The sequence below is a fragment of the Prinia subflava genome, chromosome 8 (genome assembly GCF_021018805.1).
Source record: "Prinia subflava isolate CZ2003 ecotype Zambia chromosome 8, Cam_Psub_1.2, whole genome shotgun sequence".
NCBI lineage: Eukaryota > Metazoa > Chordata > Aves > Passeriformes > Cisticolidae > Prinia > Prinia subflava.
The window spans coordinates 6,448,884-6,467,799 of record NC_086254.1 but is presented as its reverse complement, the minus strand read 5'-3'; the positions used below and the strand labels follow the sequence as shown (position 1 = coordinate 6,467,799).

Below are 18,916 nucleotides of genomic sequence, written 5' to 3'. Positions count from 1 at the left end.
GGGCCCCCCCGCCTCTACCACCCTTCGGGGCGGGGGGGGCAGGACCCGGCCGGGGCGCCCCCTACAGCAGCGCGGGGTGAGCTGCGCCAGGCGCTGTCCAATCAGAGGCGGCGCTGCGCCCTCTTCACCGCCCCTCTCCGCCAATCGGAAGCAGCGAAGGGCGGGACCGGGAAAAGCGGGACATCGCACCGGAAGTATGCGCCGGACACAACTTCCTCCCCTCTTCCGCCCTGGGTCCCGCCCCTGCCCCACCCCGCACTTTGATAGGATGTACTTGTTGTCTGTCAGACTCCCTAAAAGCTGATTGGATAGCCTATACCGCGAGTCCCGCCTACATCCGGGTCTCGCAGGCGCGGCAGTGGCGGTGCGGGGCCGCCATTGTGGTGGCGGAGCGCGGTGGTCGTGGCAGCCGGTGAGGGCCAACGGGGAGCGGCGGGTCCGGGACGGGCCCGGGACGGGCGGGAGCGGCGGGGAAGCTGACCGGCAGCGTTCTTGTCGTGGTCCCGTACCTCATCCTCAGCCCCTCTCCACCCTCTCCGCAGGTGCGTCGCCATGGCCGCCGTGTTCCCGTACCGCGGCGGCTGCGCCCCGGTGCCCAACCCGCTGGCGCCGCTGCCTGACTACATGTCCGAGGAGAAGCTGCAGGAGAAAGGTGGGTACGGCCCCGGCACCCCCGATCCTCCGCGGGGGACAAGGCCTGAGCCGCCGCCTCTGTGTCCCCGCAGCCCGCAAGTGGCAGCAGCTGCAGGCCAAGCGCTATGCGGAGAAGAGGAAATTCGGCTTTGTGGACGCGCAGAAGGAGGACATGCCCCCCGAGCATGTCCGCAAAATCATCCGCGACCACGGTGACATGACCAATAGGAAATTCCGGCACGACAAGCGCGTCTACCTGGGGTAAGGGACCCGCGGTGTGTGACAGGGGGGAGCTCGGGGCATCCGCCGCTGCTGCCGTGAGAGTGGTTGAAGGGAGAGATCCTTCTCTAAAGGGCTCTTTGTGGCCTTTGTAGCTCGGTGAGGATGCTCTGAGGTATCAGTGCAGAGGAGGATCAGCAAAAGGAGTTGTTGCTTTGAATTTATGAGAAAAAACGTTAGCTTGGATAATGCATCATTGAAGGGAAAGGGCTTCAGTGTCAGTTGTAGCTCAGTCTGTTGCTGTGAGGTATCAGTGCAAAGAGCATCAGCAAAGGGAACTGTTGCTTTGAATGTATGAGAAACAACATTACCTTGCATAACACAATCTCTTAGAAGAAATTGGGGAGAGTATGAAGTGTGTTTTGCAAGATTGCAAAGCATCCTGAGTGTTTCTTTGCTGTTTGGGTGTGGAGAGGTGTCTGGTGCTGCAGTTACTTACCATTGCCCATAAGAACTCCAGAAACCCAGTTAAAAACTTCAGTTTTTATTTGCAACATTCTTGAAAGCCAAATCACTAGAAAACCTTTTGACAGTACAAAGGCAGAGTGGGGAATTCATGGAATTTTTGAACGAGTCCGATGAGCAGCTCGCAGGAGGGAAAACTGAGAGGTTGTTGGGCTTGCAGCAGGGGGCTGTCTGTCCTTGAGATGCACTCCAGCGTGGTTCTCCCTGCTCTGTGGTTGCAGTGCTCTGAAGTACATGCCCCACGCTGTGCTGAAGCTGCTGGAGAACATGCCCATGCCCTGGGAGCAGATCCGAGACGTTCCCGTGCTGTACCACATCACCGGCGCCATCTCCTTCGTCAACGAGATCCCCTGGGTCATCGAGCCTGTCTACATTGCCCAGTGGGGGTAGGTGCCTTCTGTTTCATCCAGCTGGGGCAAACCTTTTTGCATCCACCATAAAACCCCCCTGATTTTAACCTCCCCCTGATTTCCTGCAGCTCCATGTGGATTATGATGAGGCGGGAGAAGAGGGACAGGCGTCACTTCAAGAGGATGAGATTCCCCCCGTTTGATGATGAGGAACCCCCTCTGGATTATGCTGATAACATCCTGGATGTGGAGCCCCTGGAAGCCATTCAGCTGGAGCTGGATCCAGAGGAGGATGCCCCTGTGCTGGACTGGTTCTATGACCACCAGCCTCTGAAGGACAACAGGAAGTACGTGGCTGTGGTAGCACAACTCACTGGGAGAGGGGGGAAAAGCAAACAATGCATGAATTACCTGTACAGAGCACTAATTAACCTTTCTGTAACATTGATGGGGACAGAAAAACCTTCCCTCAAGGGTGGGAGGGAAAACCTGAGTGCTGGAAAGCTGCATCTTTTGCTTGCAGCTTGCTCAGAGAAGCTGTGGCTGCCCCATCCTTGTAAATGATCAAAGCCAGGTTGGATGGGGCTCTGAGCAACCTGGGACAGTGGAAGGGTTGGAACAAGATGAGCTTCAAGGTTCCTTCCAACCCAAACCATTTTGGGGTTCTGTGATTCAGCATCCAGCAAGGCCCCTCTGTCCAGGAGGATAGAGGGGAAAAAAACCAAAACCTGCTAAAACTGATGTTTCTGACCATACTGTCAAGCTGACAGCCTGCATTGTCCACCTAGAATTTGAAGCTGATTATTTGCTAAAGGTGCACAGATGTTCTGTGTCAGTTTGGACACAGAGGAGGAGAGCCAGCATTTTCTGGGCAGGAGGAGTCCAGAATGGTCTTTGACAGTGCTGCAGCCTTTTCTTCAGGCTACAGACACCCCTGTGTTACCTGTGCTTGATGAACAACAGGTGGCTAAAGGTGTTTGGCTGTTGTGGTGCTTTGGTTGGGCTATGTGTGAATGCTCTGCCTTGCCAGGTATGTCAACGGCTCCACGTACCAGCGCTGGCAGTTCACCCTGCCCATGATGTCCACCCTGTACCGCCTGGCCAACCAGCTGCTCACCGACCTGGTGGATGACAACTACTTCTACCTGTTTGACCTGAAGGCGTTCTTCACCTCCAAGGCACTGAACATGGCCATTCCTGGAGGTCCCAAGTTTGAGCCCCTCGTCAGAGACATCAACCTTCAGTAAGTGTTGGGTTTAGGAGAGAGAGGTGGTTGTCTAGGAAAGGGCTGGTAGCATGTTTTCTGTCACAGGTGTTTATCTCTCTCACCTTGAATGCCTGCATAACAGGTTCTTGTCTCATTTTAAGGGATGAAGACTGGAATGAGTTTAATGACATCAACAAAATCATCATCAGGCAGCCCATCAGGACAGAGTACAAAATCGCTTTCCCGTACCTGTACAACAACCTGCCACACCATGTCCACCTCACCTGGTAAGAGCAGCAGCCTCCAGAGCCAGGAGAGGAGGGAAAGGCTGTCAGAGGTTCTAATGCATATTTTTTTGTTGCAGGTATCATACTCCAAACGTTGTTTTCATTAAAACAGAAGATCCTGACCTCCCAGCTTTTTACTTTGATCCTCTGATCAACCCCATTTCACACAGACATTCTGTCAAGGTGAGTCCCTGGGCTTACTGTGATAAACCCTATGTGTGGAAGTAGGGGGCTTTAGTACCTTGCTTCTGATAGCTGCACACAAACATATTTCAGGAGAAGGCACCAGCCCTTTGAGAAAAAAAGCCAAAGGTGTCATTTTAGTCTTCTTCTACTTCTGGAGTTGCACAAAGTTGTCTCCTTTGGTTTCTGTAGGATAAAGCCCAATGTTTAGTTGATACTGTTAGAGTCTTCTGACAGATTATTTATCTTTCTGGTTACTTTTGGTGTATTCCTGGAGCTGACATCTCCCTGAAGTTACATCCAGAACTCAGGATCTGGTAGCCAATTTGCCTTGTTGAGTGCTTTTTGCTTCTCTCATGCTCAGTACAGCCACACTTTTTCCATGAGAGCAAAGAGGTGTTTTTTTAAACTTGCTTAACTCAGAAACTGGGCTGAAGCAACCAGGAAACACCTTGTGTGGTGCTTCTGTATTTCAGAGCCAGGAACCACTGCCTGATGATGATGAAGAGTTTGAGTTGCCAGAGTTTGTGGAGCCTTTCCTGAAGGATACTCCTCTCTACACTGATAACACAGCCAATGGCATTGCCTTGCTGTGGGCCCCACGACCCTTCAATCTGAGATCTGGCAGGACCCGGAGAGCTCTTGACATCCCACTGGTCAAGAACTGGTGAGTTCTGTCCTGGGGGAAGGGCTGATGTAGTGATCATGACATTATTACCTTATTATAACAAAAATGAAATAAAGACATTATAGTGACTGGTTTCTAGAGATTTTAGGAGAGTTTCTGGGGACTTTCCTCTGAGGAATGTGAGTTGCTGAAGCTTTGGAATGTGATTTATCCACAGGTACCGTGAGCACTGCCCAGCAGGACAGCCAGTCAAAGTGAGAGTCTCCTACCAGAAGCTCCTGAAATACTACGTCCTGAATGCCCTCAAACACAGACCTCCCAAGGCCCAGAAGAAGAGGTGAGAGGGCTCTGTTCAGTGGGGAACTGCTGATCTCTCTAGGGGATTGAGCTGATTGTGGGCTCTGCTCTCTCCAGGTACCTCTTCCGCTCCTTCAAGGCTACCAAGTTTTTCCAGTCGACCAAGCTGGACTGGGTGGAAGTTGGCCTGCAAGTGTGTCGCCAGGGCTACAACATGCTGAACTTGCTGATCCACAGAAAGAACCTGAATTACCTTCACTTGGACTACAACTTCAACCTGAAGCCTGTGAAGACCCTCACCACAAAGGTATCAGTCCGTGTGCTGTTGTACACAGGAACAGAGTTTACATGAAGGTCACTGTGTAGCCAGGGAGGAAAGAGAGGCCATAGTGCCTCAGCTGCTCAGTTGTTGACCAAATTGCAGTCGTTTTGCTCTTCTGTGACATAAATTCTGAACATTTTGTCTTATCCAGGAAAGAAAAAAATCCCGTTTTGGGAATGCTTTCCATCTGTGCCGAGAAGTGCTGCGGCTGACTAAGCTGGTGGTGGACAGCCACGTCCAGTACAGACTGGGAAATGTGGATGCATTTCAGGTAGGCTTTTTGGGTTTGTTTTTTGTTTTTAAACTGGTGAGAGGCACTTGAGAGGAGAATTGGAATATTTTATATGGGAAATAGTTTCTGTGAGGTGCACAAAGTGTCTGAATGTTGCAGTGTTACAGAGAAGAGGGGAAACAATGGAAATAGGCAGCATTGTTTGAAATTCTCCTTTTATATTAGTTTATAAGAATTGATCATTGTCTGAGCCAGTATTAGGAGCTTGGTGTGGCCTGATACACCCTGTCCAATAAACCTGGTTTATTGATAATAAACCTGGCTGCTGGAGGTGATGTCTGAGGTGTTGATTGTTATCCCTGACTGTGTTTCATGTCTCAGCTGGCAGATGGGCTGCAGTACATCTTTGCCCACGTGGGTCAGCTCACGGGCATGTACCGGTACAAATACAAACTGATGAGGCAAATTCGAATGTGCAAGGACCTGAAACATCTCATCTACTACAGGTTTAACACGGTAAGTTCCACCTTTCCACATGATGCTGACTCCATGTAAACTGAGAAACCAGAGAGGGATTCTGGAGTGTCAATAAATGACCTGCTCTTACCATGTCTCTTGTTCTTGCAGGGGCCTGTGGGCAAAGGTCCTGGCTGTGGTTTCTGGGCTCCAGGCTGGAGAGTGTGGCTGTTCTTCATGAGGGGCATCACCCCGCTGCTGGAACGCTGGCTGGGGAATCTGCTGGCCAGGCAGTTTGAAGGTCAGCACCCTGTAAATCCTGCACATGGCAGGAGTGTGTGGTAAAGATTAATACTGTTTGCTTGCCAGCCAGTTTGCTGTTCACACTGGTGGTCTTTATCTATGCTTCATTGAGTTTAGATCTCTTTCAAGATCTGTGCTCCCAGAACAGATTCTAAATGGAAGTGAGATTTCCTGCTCCGTAGCCACTTAATCACCTACTCCAGACTCCTGGCAGTGTAATTTCTCCAGACATCCTGCACCTCCATGCACTCCTGAATGAGGAAGGAGAATCACTGCCCAGTGGTGTCAGAATTCCTGAAGGACTTTGCTTTTTCCAGGCCGTCACTCGAAGGGTGTCGCAAAGACCGTCACGAAGCAGCGCGTGGAGTCTCACTTCGACCTGGAGCTCAGGGCAGCTGTGATGCACGACATCCTGGACATGATGCCAGAAGGGATCAAGCAGAACAAAGCCAGAACCATCCTGCAGCACCTGAGCGAGGCTTGGCGGTGCTGGAAGGCCAACATTCCCTGGAAGGTAAATCTCTCACCTGGCCTTCGGGTTCAATTCTAACATCACCCGAGTGGAGCTGCTCTTGGGAAGCCCCCACTCCTGCTTCCCTCACGTTCCTGTCCCTCCCCAGGTGCCAGGGCTGCCAACTCCTATTGAGAACATGATCCTGAGGTACGTGAAGGCCAAGGCTGACTGGTGGACAAACACAGCTCACTACAACCGGGAGCGGATCCGCCGCGGAGCCACTGTCGACAAAACCGTCTGCAAGAAGAACCTGGGCAGGCTGACCAGACTCTACCTGAAAGCTGAGCAGGAACGGCAGCATAATTACCTGAAGGTACTTCAGTCCTCTCTCAAATTGCCCAAATTAATGCTGTTTTCATCGGGAAGCTTTCACTGATTAATTCTGGTGGTGTGGTTCTGCAGGATGGGCCTTACATCACTGCAGAAGAGGCCGTTGCTGTGTACACAACCACAGTGCACTGGCTGGAGAGCAGGAGGTTCTCCCCCATTCCCTTCCCCCCACTGTCCTACAAGCATGACACCAAGTTGCTGATTTTAGCCCTGGAGAGGCTGAAGGAAGCTTACAGGTAATCAGTGGGAAATTATCTTGATCATCAGAGGCACTGGGAAAGGCTTCTGGTTTGTTATCCGTTATTCCTGTGATGAAGTGTGGTGTAATATTTATCCTGGTGGACTGGTAAAGCTGTTGGTACTGCTAATTTATCTGGGAGTTCTTACTGACTCTGTCACTTGGGCAAAACCACTGCCATGCTTGTAAGTTTGGGGATGTGGATTGTGAGGTTTTACAGGTTGAACATTATCATTCATCAGTTTGATGCAGTGGCCACTAGGCTGTTCATGTGCAGGTGCTGAGCTGTTCCCCCTTGTTTTCAGTGTGAAATCACGCCTGAATCAGTCACAGAGAGAGGAGCTGGGCTTGATTGAGCAGGCTTATGATAATCCCCACGAAGCTCTGTCCAGAATCAAGCGACATCTGTTGACTCAGAGAGCCTTCAAGGAGGTGGGTGAAAGCCCAGCCATATTATTCTGCCTCCAGAAGCTGAATGGCACAAAAACTTTTTGTTTTCTCTCAATTACCAGCCTCAGTTTTTCTCCCTCTTTCTTTTTTAAGGTGGGAATTGAGTTCATGGATCTCTACAGCCACCTGGTCCCTGTTTATGATGTTGAGCCCCTGGAGAAGATCACAGATGCTTATCTGGATCAGTACTTGTGGTATGAGGCCGACAAGCGAAGACTCTTCCCCCCTTGGATCAAACCTGCTGACACTGAACCACCCCCACTGCTGGTGTACAAGTGGTGCCAAGGTCAGTGGGCTCTTGGATTCCGTGCAAAAATGATTTTTCCTGTGGGGGAACTTGTGTCCTATGAGTCCCCTTAGGAGCTGAATTTTGGTTTTGCAACTTGCAGTCAACAATTAAGATCAGAATTGTATTTTGTAGGTTAATACATATGTATATACTGGAGGAGGACAGCTTGCACAGCATTTATGGTTGATTAAATAATTTTCCTCTCATTTCTGGATAGTCTGGAAGATCCAGAGTCTGAAAAATCAGGCATTGCAGGACTTAGGTTGAGCTCCTGTGCCCAGTGGCTGTTTCTGTGCTCTGATGTGTCAGATAACACAACACTGTTTGTTCCCTCAGGCATTAATAACCTGCAGGATGTTTGGGAAACGAGTGAAGGGGAGTGCAACGTGATGCTGGAATCTCGGTTTGAGAAGATGTACGAGAAGATTGACCTGACCTTGCTCAACAGGCTGCTGCGTCTCATTGTCGACCACAACATTGCTGACTACATGACAGCCAAGAACAACGTGGTGATCAACTACAAGGTGATGGTTCTTGTCAGCAAAGTGGCTTTGTGGTAAAAGGGACCCACGAGGGAGGAGGTTTTGGCAAAGAAGGAACACAAGCCTTGTCAAAGAAAAGTGATGAGGGAGTAAAAAAAAATCTTTCTGGGTCCTGTTGAAGAAGAGCTGCTCAGGTGCTGTGTTGGGATGTGTTGTCTCACAATTCCCCTTCATCTCCTCAGGACATGAATCACACCAACTCCTACGGGATTATTCGTGGGCTGCAGTTTGCTTCCTTCATTGTGCAGTACTATGGGCTTGTGATGGACCTGCTGGTGCTGGGCTTGCACAGGGCCAGCGAGATGGCTGGGCCTCCCCAGATGCCAAATGACTTCCTCAGCTTCCAGGACATTGCCACAGAGGTGGCCCATCCCATCCGCCTCTTCTGCAGATACATTGACAGGATTCACATCTTCTTCAGGTGAGATCTCTGCTTTCCTCAGGTGAACACAAAGGAAAGGGAGAATTGGTCTGCTCCTGCTCCTGCCTTTTGTTCCCTTTGCTGTTGGAGGAATATTTGAATTGACAGACTTCTCTGGCTGACTGGCTGCCCACATGCCTCCTCTTGCTTTCTCAGTTTGCTTTTCTGCAGCTTCACTGGATCAATAGAAACACAACAAATGTCAAGAAACACAAATGACCAATAGAAATACAAAATTGTTAGGGATTTGGTAAATGAGAGACTGGTAAAAGAAGCCTGTTCTGTCTCTTCATGGAAAGATAACCCAAACCCTGAGTTGCTCCATGCTAATGAAATTCCCCCATTCCTTGAGAGGACACAAAAATAGGATAGTTACCTTCAAACAGGCTGACAAACAGCTTTTCTTAATTAAATCCTCATCTTCCTGGCCAAACTGGTGTCGCTGTCAACCATGTAATTCCAGATCCTTTTCTGTGCATTCCCAGGTTTACAGCTGACGAGGCAAGAGACCTGATCCAGCGGTACCTGACGGAGCACCCAGACCCCAACAACGAGAACATTGTGGGCTACAACAACAAGAAGTGCTGGCCCCGGGACGCGCGGATGCGCCTCATGAAGCACGACGTGAACCTGTGAGTGCTGCAGCTGGGAAAGGAGTGGCAGGAAAAAGGGGAAAATCAATGATAAATAACTGTTGGAGACTGATAGGTGCTCAGGGTGTGAGAAGTGAGGGGTCTGTGCTGAAATCCTGAAAATCAGGGGAGCTCTGTGAACTTGCCCAGTTGTTGTTTGGGCAGACAGTGAGGTGTCACTGTGCACACGCTGTTTTCCAGTGGCCGTGCTGTGTTCTGGGACATCAAGAACCGTTTGCCCCGCTCGGTGACCACGGTGCAGTGGGAGAACAGCTTCGTGTCCGTGTACAGCAAGGACAACCCCAACCTGCTGTTCAACATGTGCGGCTTCGAGTGCCGCATCCTGCCCAAGTGCCGCACCAGCTACGAGGAGTTCACCCACAAGGACGGCGTCTGGAACCTGCAGAACGAGGTGGGCTGGGAGAGCAGCCCCTGCCTGGGATTTCCATCTCTTGGAGAGGGAGACAGTCTTACTTAAGTGAGGCTGAAGTGTTTTGACCCCCAGGCAGGGTTGTCGAGTCCTTAGGGTTGACCAGCAACTTCTCAGAGATGGCTCAGAATAATTGTGAGACAGCTCATGGGGTGTGTTTTGAAAAGCAAAAGGTTTTAATAAAAGAAGAAAATAACAAATTATACAAAACAAAACAGAAGCCAGGCACTGTGCAGAGAAACCTCTAGCACCTGCTAAGACATTCCAAAAAGCACCAAAGGGTTTTATGGTCATTCTTAAATACACAACGATCAAGGAGGGATAATTTGGCTTGCTGCCCCATAGAAGCAGCCACAGGTTTTGAGAAACATTCCAAAGACCCAATAGGTGCCCCTGTGCTGGCACTGAGCCAACCACGGTAAGAAGGACATGGAAGATTCTAGTTTTCTTAAAAGTCTGAAAACTGAAACCCTTTCCCTTATTTGGAGACATCCACTTGGGTGTGAGGGTGCAATGGGAGAGGGGCTCCGAGGAGGGAACTGATGGGTCTGTGCCCTCCAGGTCACCAAGGAGCGCACGGCTCAGTGCTTCCTGCGTGTGGATGATGAGTCCATGCAGAGGTTTCACAACAGAGTGAGGCAGATCCTCATGGCCTCTGGCTCCACAACCTTCACCAAGGTAAGGGCAGAGAGAGATCTATGACAGCTTTCTGCAGATTCTTGGGGAATGAGGCAGGAGCTGATCCTTTCCTTTCCATTCTAGATTGTCAATAAATGGAACACAGCTCTGATTGGTTTGATGACTTATTTCCGGGAAGCTGTTGTAAATACTCAGGAGCTGCTTGATTTGCTGGTGAAGTGTGAGAATAAAATCCAGACTCGCATCAAGATCGGCCTGAATTCCAAAATGCCCAGCCGCTTTCCTCCTGTGGTGTTCTACACCCCTAAGGAGCTGGGGGGGCTGGGCATGCTCTCCATGGGTCACGTTCTCATCCCTCAGTCTGACCTGAGGTGAGTTGTGCTGCTCTAATTCCTGCATGACTTGAGTGTTCTCTTAGATGCTTTTTCCCCTAAAAATATTCCAAGAGTGCTAAACCACGCCATGGTACAGAGGTGTGTTGCCTTTACTCATGGCAGTGATCAGGGAAGTCCCAGTTCCTCCCACCTCATTGTGGTCTCTTTGCTCCAGGTGGTCCAAGCAGACAGATGTTGGCATCACTCACTTCCGCTCAGGAATGAGTCATGAGGAGGACCAGCTCATCCCAAATCTGTATCGGTACATCCAGCCATGGGAGAGTGAATTCATTGACTCGCAGAGGGTGTGGGCAGAGTATGCCCTGAAACGACAGGAGGCCATAGCCCAGAACAGGTGAGTGTCCATGTGTGGGAGGACAGGCAGCAGTGGGAGGTTTTATGCTGTCTGGGGATTTTGGAGACCTTGTGGCCCTGTGGTACCTGCAGTGCTGTTCCCTCACCTCTGGAGGAGGTGTGGCATTTTAGTGTCCACTGCCAGAGCCCTGAGCTCTGTGTCACTTGTGTGATCTCATCAGCTGAACTACCTGTAAACTGAGAGGTAACAAAGTGTGGGGATTCTTTTCTTCAGGCGTCTGACGCTGGAGGATCTGGAGGACTCCTGGGACAGGGGAATTCCTCGGATTAACACCCTTTTCCAGAAGGACCGGCACACTTTGGCTTATGATAAAGGATGGAGAGTCAGGACTGACTTCAAACAGTATCAGGTACTGACAGGGAACTTCTCTTCACCTGAATATGAAGTTCAGATACCTGTTCCACACAAAGTCCTTTCACCTTGCATTATTGCAGGTGCACTTCTGTCTCTCTGTAGAAAGAATTTACAGCCTTGTGTTGGGACTGGTAGAGGCTGTTTGCAACCAAATGCTCCAGAATTTGTAGCTGTCCCCTTTTGAAGCATTTGGGTAGATTGCAGTGTATGGGAGAAAACCACAATAAACACAACTATATATTACAAATTCAGTTCTGGAGAGAAAAATAGTTATTGTAAAATGCTGAATTTTAGTAACTGTGGAATGATTTGTTATTTAAAGCCTTTAATGACAGCTCTGCAGAAGTCCCTGAAAGAAAAATATCACCTGAGGTTCCACCCAGTGTGAGCTGCAGAGCAGTACTGACAGAACTCGTGTTGTAGATGAGCTGTGTCCTCCAGCACTGAGGGCATGAGGCTTTTTACCTGTCCCCTGACCATCATCATGATGTTGGTTCCTGCAAGGAGTGCAGCCAGCTGAGTGATGTGCTTGCTGTTGTGTGCAGGTGCTGAAGCAGAACCCGTTCTGGTGGACACACCAGCGCCACGATGGCAAACTCTGGAACCTCAACAATTACCGCACGGACATGATCCAGGCTCTGGGCGGGGTGGAGGGGATCCTGGAGCACACCCTCTTCAAGGGCACCTACTTCCCCACGTGGGAGGGTCTCTTCTGGTAAGAGGAACTTTGTTGTGGGCCCTGGGCTCAGGCTGTGCTGATTCTGTTGAGTTTCTGCCGGTTTTCAGTTGTGAGAGCACCTGGGAAGGGGCTACAGCTGAACTTCTTGCAAATCCATGGAAATTTCTTGGCATGAAGCAACCCTCTCACCTCGTGGCTGATCCCTGTCTCTGTTACAAGTGACACACAGCAGCAGGGATGAGGGACATCTCCTTTAATTGAATCTAATGCAGTTGATGGTCTGCCTTTACTAGGGAGAAGGCCAGTGGCTTTGAGGAGTCCATGAAGTGGAAGAAGCTGACAAATGCCCAGAGATCGGGTTTGAACCAAATTCCAAACAGAAGATTCACTCTCTGGTGGTCTCCTACCATTAACAGAGCCAATGTAAGTACCTGGTGTTTGTCCCTCTAGGAGCAGACAGCACTTTTCCACTGAAATGAGAGCAGTTAATTGATCCAATTAATTCTCAGAATATCTCTTAGAGAGGTACTAAATCTCCTTAACAGAAGATGCTTTATTTTTTAAATTTCCTCAGTTGTGCTGTTGTGTGTTCTCACAGCTGCTTTTCCTTTGCAGGTGTATGTTGGGTTCCAGGTGCAGCTGGATTTGACAGGGATCTTCATGCATGGCAAAATCCCCACACTGAAGATTTCCCTCATCCAGATTTTCCGAGCTCACTTGTGGCAGAAGATCCATGAGAGCATTGTCATGGATTTGTGTCAGGTGAGCAGTGTTGGCTTGGTTTGTTTCTGTGCCCTTTTGGAGCAGGACTAGTGTTCCTCCAGCAATTTAGCAGAGAAAGGGAAGAAATGGAAAATGGGATTTTCCAACCTGCTGTGGTTTTGAGGATAGATTCCTTATCTGGGTTGCTTGAACACATCTCATCTCTGGCTGCCTTTTCCAGGTGTTTGATCAAGAGCTGGATGCTCTGGAGATTGAGACAGTGCAGAAAGAGACAATCCATCCCAGGAAGTCCTACAAGATGAATTCCTCTTGTGCAGATATCCTTCTCTTTGCATCCTACAAGTGGAATGTGTCACGTCCATCCTTGCTGGCAGATTCCAAGTGAGTTTCCCTTTTCCCTCTCCTCAGTGTCCCTGCAGAGCAGAGCTGCTGAGCCTGTCATCCAGAGCCTCTTGTCTCTTGGGCATCCAGGGGACACTGGAGATTGTGTCCAGCCAAGCACAGGGCTTGTTTGGGTAGGTGTTTGCAGCACCTCCTGGCACTGCCTTCTGCAAAACAACACTGCCTTTGCTCCTGTCCTCTCCTCTGGGTGAGCTTTTCCCTGAGCTGTTGAAGATTCTTCTGGAAACCCCACAAAGCTGAGCTGGCCCAGGGCCAGAATCTGGAGTGAACTCTCACTGAATCCTCACCAGCCAGTCCCTGGGGCAGATGACCCTCGTGACTGCACAGCAGTGGACTCACTGTTTAAACCTTTCAGCAGCCCCTGCATTCACTGCTGTGTGCTGAGAACAGTAGAGTCCCTTTCCAGGGTGGAACGTGGACGTGAGCTGGCTGCAGTGTCCGTGCTTGGTGACTGCAGGGGATTTCTGTGAAGGATGAACTTGTGGCTTGCTTTCTCCTCAGGGATGTGATGGACAGCACCACCACCCAGAAGTACTGGATTGACATCCAGCTGCGCTGGGGTGACTACGACTCCCACGACATCGAGCGCTACGCCAGGGCCAAGTTCCTGGACTACACCACGGACAACATGAGCATCTACCCCTCTCCCACTGGGGTGCTCATTGCCATTGATCTGGCCTACAACCTGCACAGGTGAGAGCTGCACCTGCTGTGGTTTCATTTCTGGCACTGGCATTGGTAGTTCATGGGTGTTGTCTGGCTGCGTCTCCAGACTGGGTCGTGTTCCAGGCAGGAGGATGAGGGGAGAAGGCAGAAGCTGCAGATGTGCAGTGAGTGGGATAAGGCATCTCAGGTTGCCCAGTTTTGCTCAATAGTAGTGGTTCAGTTCCCCCAGTTGATTAATAATTTGTTTCTTAGGCTATTTCTGTCAGGCTGTTGTTGGAGCTGAAGGAAAGGCCTTGTTTCAAAGTCCCTACAAGTGGGGCCAGCTATTTCTCACTGGAAACGAGGCGGAAAGTCAGAAATCAGTTCTGCAGTGTGTTTGTTAGAGAAGGTGCAGCTTTTCTGGGACTGCTGCATGTGTGTGCTGTGGCTTCCCACTGAGGGGTGTAGTGAAAAGCCATAGGTGACCAGCTCCCAGGGACATTACAGAAGTCACACTGCAGTACAGAGTTGTATTTTCAGCAGGTAGAAAGGGACCTGGCTGCTGCATGGAAAGTGGGGCTGTTGCCTCTTCAGGTCTAATGGTAACAACTTCTATTTGTTTCCTTCTTCAGTGCTTATGGGAACTGGTTTCCTGGGAGCAAACCTCTGATCCAGCAGGCCATGGCCAAAATCATGAAAGCAAACCCTGCCCTGTATGTGTTGAGGGAACGAATCCGCAAAGGGCTGCAGCTCTACTCCTCAGAGCCCACGGAGCCCTACCTGTCCTCCCAGAACTATGGGGAGCTCTTCTCCAACCAGATCATCTGGTTTGTGGATGACACCAACGTGTACAGAGTCACCATCCACAAGGTGAGGCCAGAGGGGGTCTCAGGGAAGGGGCTGAGTGGAGTGGAGGTTCCCATGCCTGATGGAAATTGGGAGTCAACACGTGGACCCAAATTTTTGCAGTGTGCACAGAGCAGCTTTTAGATTTCCCACACAGCTCCTCAAAGCACACAGAGAGTTGGCTCTTGTGTAAAGGTGTGGGTGGGCTCCATTTATCTCCCTGCACTTCTCACTCTCACTTGTTTCCTCAGACTTTTGAAGGGAATTTGACCACAAAACCCATCAACGGAGCCATTTTCATCTTCAATCCCAGAACTGGACAGCTCTTCCTGAAGATCATCCACACATCTGTGTGGGCAGGACAGAAGCGTCTGGGACAGGTGGGGCCTGGGTGTGACCTGGGGGTGGGCTCTGACTGCTTGGGACACTCCCTTGAGCAGAAAACATCACAAAGATCTTCATCTTCCTGCCTCTTAATGAGTTTGGAGCTCCAAAGTCCTGGTCAGGCAGGCAGGAGCATGGGATATAAAAGTAGAAGAGCACAGGCATTGCTGCTGCAAGGATTTTGAGGTTTGGAGGTGTAAAGACCTCAAATCATCAAGCAGAGTTTGAGGAACAGTGCTGTGCTCCTTGTTCCACAAGTCACTCTGCACTTGGCTGTACATCCAGTGCAGCAGAAAACTCAGGTGGCAAATCCAGGGAGGTGGAGCAGGCAGCTGGTTTTTTTTGAGCCGCTCAGGAGTAACTGAGCTCCAGGAACGGGAGCTGCCCTCTGTGATCAGTAAGGAGGAAATGCCGGGCCTTGTCACTGATCTGGGACAAACCATAAATTCCAGTTGTATTTTTAGAATTTGGTTTGCATCCCTCTGGTTCCCAGAGACGTGGAGATGCTGCTGGAGAGCAGGGGGACATTTCTCTAACCCTGCTGTCTTTCTGTAGCTGGCCAAGTGGAAGACTGCTGAGGAAGTGGCTGCCTTGATCCGATCCCTTCCCGTGGAGGAGCAGCCAAAGCAGATCATAGTGACACGGAAGGGCATGCTGGACCCACTCGAGGTAAGGATGCAGCTCTGTGAGGGTGTGAAATCTGTGGGAGATAACAGGATGGTTCTGTGTCTGTGATGTTCTGCAGTAGTTGTGAGCTAATTCCTCCTGATAAACTCCAGGTGCACTTGCTGGATTTCCCCAATATTGTGATCAAAGGCTCGGAGTTGCAGCTGCCCTTCCAGGCCTGTCTGAAAGTGGAGAAGTTTGGTGATCTCATCCTGAAGGCCACTGAGCCCCAGATGGTTCTCTTCAATCTCTATGATGACTGGCTGAAAACCATCTCTTCCTACACAGTAAGCACAGATGTGTCTTCTGCATTTTGCTTTGCTGCTGATAAATGAGGCAGGAACCAAGGCCTCAGATATCCCTGATGATTTGTTTGGGAGCACTTGGCTCTGAATCTGCCTGAATTTTCCTTTAGACGGATTTCCCTGGCAGTTATCCTGTGCTCAAACAGAGGAATGCTGTACCAGGGCCTTGTGTATTTAATTTTCTTCTCTCTAACTGCATCTTTTCTCACCTCCAAGGCATTCTCCCGTCTGATCCTGATTCTCCGGGCGCTGCACGTGAACAACGATCGAGCCAAAGTCATCCTGAAGCCAGACAAGACAACCATCACTGAGCCTCACCACATCTGGCCAACCCTGACAGACGAGGAGTGGATCAAGGTGGAGGTGCAGCTGAAGGATCTCATCCTTGCTGACTATGGCAAGAAGAACAAGTAAGCCATAATCCTGTCAGCCTTTCCTTCCTGCCCCAAAAGAGGCTGTGGCCAAGGGCCTTTGTCAATGCACTTTCAGCTTTGTAGGGAAATCTGGTTATTATTAATAACTTACTGGTGAGACAGATAAAAATGTATGCACCAAATCTTTGATCTGAGCATCATGTGATCATGATGCCTTTAAAAAGCTGCATTTAATTTTTTCATTGTGGATGTTCTGAGCTTGTGCCTGAAGGTGAGAAGGCTCCAGAATGTATTTTGAAATGCCTGACTTGGGTGAATTTTCTCTTCCAGCGTGAACGTTGCATCCCTGACCCAGTCAGAGATCCGAGACATCATCCTGGGCATGGAGATCTCTGCCCCATCTCAGCAGAGGCAGCAGATTGCAGAAATTGAGAAGCAAACCAAGGAGCAGTCACAGCTGACAGCCACACAGACCCGCACGGTGAACAAACACGGGGATGAAATCATCACCTCCACCACCAGCAACTACGAAACCCAGACCTTCTCCTCCAAGACTGAGTGGAGGGTCAGGTAGGGAGGCAGGCAGGGCTGGTGGAAAGGGTTGGAATGCTCAGGGAGGATCTGTGCCCCTCTCATCATGGTCTCCTCCTCACAGAGCAATTTCTGCTGCCAACCTCCACCTGCGGACAAACCACATCTATGTCTCATCAGATGACATAAAGGAGACAGGTTACACCTACATTCTTCCCAAAAACGTGTTGAAGAAGTTCATCTGCATCTCAGACCTGCGGGCCCAGGTGAGTGTGCAGGGAGTTTGTTACAGTTACGCCCCACTCAAACCCTCCATGGGGGATCTCTTGGTGAAGGGCTGGGAACCTGCAGTGGTTTGTCCACCTGAATCCCTCTGATGCCCTCCTCAGGGAGTTCCCACTCTCACAGTTTCACAGAGAGCTCTTCTGGCCTTCTGAGGCAGGTGTGTGTCTTAGATTGCAGGTTACCTGTATGGAGTGAGCCCTCCAGACAACCCGCAGGTGAAGGAGATCCGGTGCATCGTGATGGTGCCGCAGTGGGGCACACACCAGACCGTGCACCTGCCAGGGCAGCTGCCACAGCACGAGTATCTCAAGGTGAGTTAAATTTCAGCTTCCAGGGGGGGTGGAAGGTCAGTAACAAGGACCTGAGATGGTGGAGCAGCTTCCCTTTGTCTTTTGTAGTTGTAGCACTGAAAGGGCTCAGTCTGAAGGCAAACCTGTTTGAGATCAGTGAGGGGGAAGCCTGTCATCTCTGTGTCCTTTTTGCCAGGCCTTGAAATGGTCTCATTTTAAATGGTTTTGATTTTTCTCTAAACCACTCTCTTTCTGTCAGGAAATGGAACCTCTGGGGTGGATCCACACCCAACCAAACGAGTCCCCTCAGCTGTCACCACAGGATGTCACCACCCACGCCAAGGTCATGGCTGACAACCCCTCCTGGGATGGGGAGAAGACCATCATCATCACCTGCAGGTGAGGGGCACGCTGGCTTCACCCTCTGAGGGGGGTGTTGCTGCAGAGCTGGGGAACTCAAAATTGGCAGAAAGGGAGTGTTGGCTCATTCCTGCTTCCCCTCCTCTGCCCCAGGTGAGTGTGAGTTGCCTCATGTCTTCTCCTTTTCAGTTTCACCCCTGGCTCCTGCACGTTGACAGCCTACAAGCTGACCCCGAGCGGGTACGAGTGGGGCCGGCAGAACACGGACAAAGGGAACAATCCCAAGGGTTACCTCCCCTCCCACTACGAGAGGGTGCAGATGCTGCTGTCCGACCGCTTCCTCGGCTTCTTCATGGTCCCAGCGCAGGGCTCCTGGAACTACAACTTCATGGGTGAGCTTGGGGAGGAGGGAGCAGCTCCTTACCCGCTCCAGAGCTTCCTCAGACCGATTGGCAGGGATGAACTTTCCTTAGTATGTCAGTTCAATGATTTTTTTGGTGGCTAGAGAGTTAAATAGATCCCGTGTCTGTCTGGATTGTAGTGCATGGTCTGTCGCCACTGAATAATTAATCCCTGTCAAGCAGAAGAGAGAATGGAAAATGCAAGAGAGAAGCTGTTCCCAGTGGGGAGGTCCTGGTGTCATGAACACCAGGGGCAGCTGGAGAAGGGGTCAGAAAATGAGAGTGACAGAACACTCGATTAGCATAAAAGGATTTCATATCTCCTGAGGGGAGGAACCCAAAGAGGGCTGATTTTGTGGGTTTAAAACTCCATCTCCTTGCATGGAAATGGTCGTAGAAGGGTGCAGGGCTTTGTTAGGCACCTGAAGGATGGAGGAGGGAGAAGGGCTGCTCAGGTGGGTGACGCTCCCTCTTTTCCAGGTGTCCGCCACGACCCCAACATGAAGTACGAGCTGCAGCTCGCCAACCCCAAGGAGTTTTACCACGAGGTCCATCGCCCCTCTCACTTCCTCAACTTCGCGCTGCTGCAGGAGGGGGAGGTTTACTCTGCCGACCGCGAGGATCTCTACGCCTAATCCTGCCCGCGCCCCTCTTAGTACTGTTGATATTCAACAGCGTGTTCGTGTGTTCCCCCTCCGCTGCGCCCCGCTCGCCCCCCTCACACCCCGCGCGTTGTTGTTTTTCCCCTTTTTTCCGCTCAATAAATTTTGTACGAACGGGATCGCGGGCGTTTC

General features: G+C 50.6%; 1 protein-coding gene across 1 annotated transcript; it reads left to right on the top strand.

Moving 5' to 3' along the window:
* The first annotated feature begins 328 nt into the window (after window positions 1-328).
* On the top strand, window positions 329-18,903 carry PRPF8 (pre-mRNA processing factor 8). Its single transcript, XM_063402584.1, has 43 exons — window positions 329-412; window positions 543-652; window positions 726-894; window positions 1,599-1,763; window positions 1,856-2,074; window positions 2,758-2,970; window positions 3,096-3,221; window positions 3,299-3,404; window positions 3,881-4,071; window positions 4,250-4,369; window positions 4,447-4,636; window positions 4,803-4,922; window positions 5,265-5,399; window positions 5,511-5,640; window positions 5,960-6,156; window positions 6,263-6,469; window positions 6,559-6,722; window positions 7,030-7,156; window positions 7,268-7,460; window positions 7,800-7,987; window positions 8,188-8,426; window positions 8,912-9,058; window positions 9,260-9,470; window positions 10,050-10,166; window positions 10,251-10,498; window positions 10,677-10,856; window positions 11,091-11,226; window positions 11,777-11,946; window positions 12,204-12,333; window positions 12,526-12,672; window positions 12,854-13,014; window positions 13,537-13,728; window positions 14,313-14,550; window positions 14,778-14,906; window positions 15,466-15,579; window positions 15,690-15,863; window positions 16,098-16,291; window positions 16,586-16,825; window positions 16,911-17,052; window positions 17,242-17,382; window positions 17,621-17,760; window positions 17,911-18,113; window positions 18,603-18,903. Exons 2-43 carry the CDS (start codon window positions 553-555, stop codon window positions 18,755-18,757), a joined length of 7,008 nt encoding a protein of 2,335 aa, XP_063258654.1. The 5' UTR covers window positions 329-412; window positions 543-552; the 3' UTR covers window positions 18,758-18,903.
* Window positions 18,904-18,916: the final 13 nt, after the last annotated feature.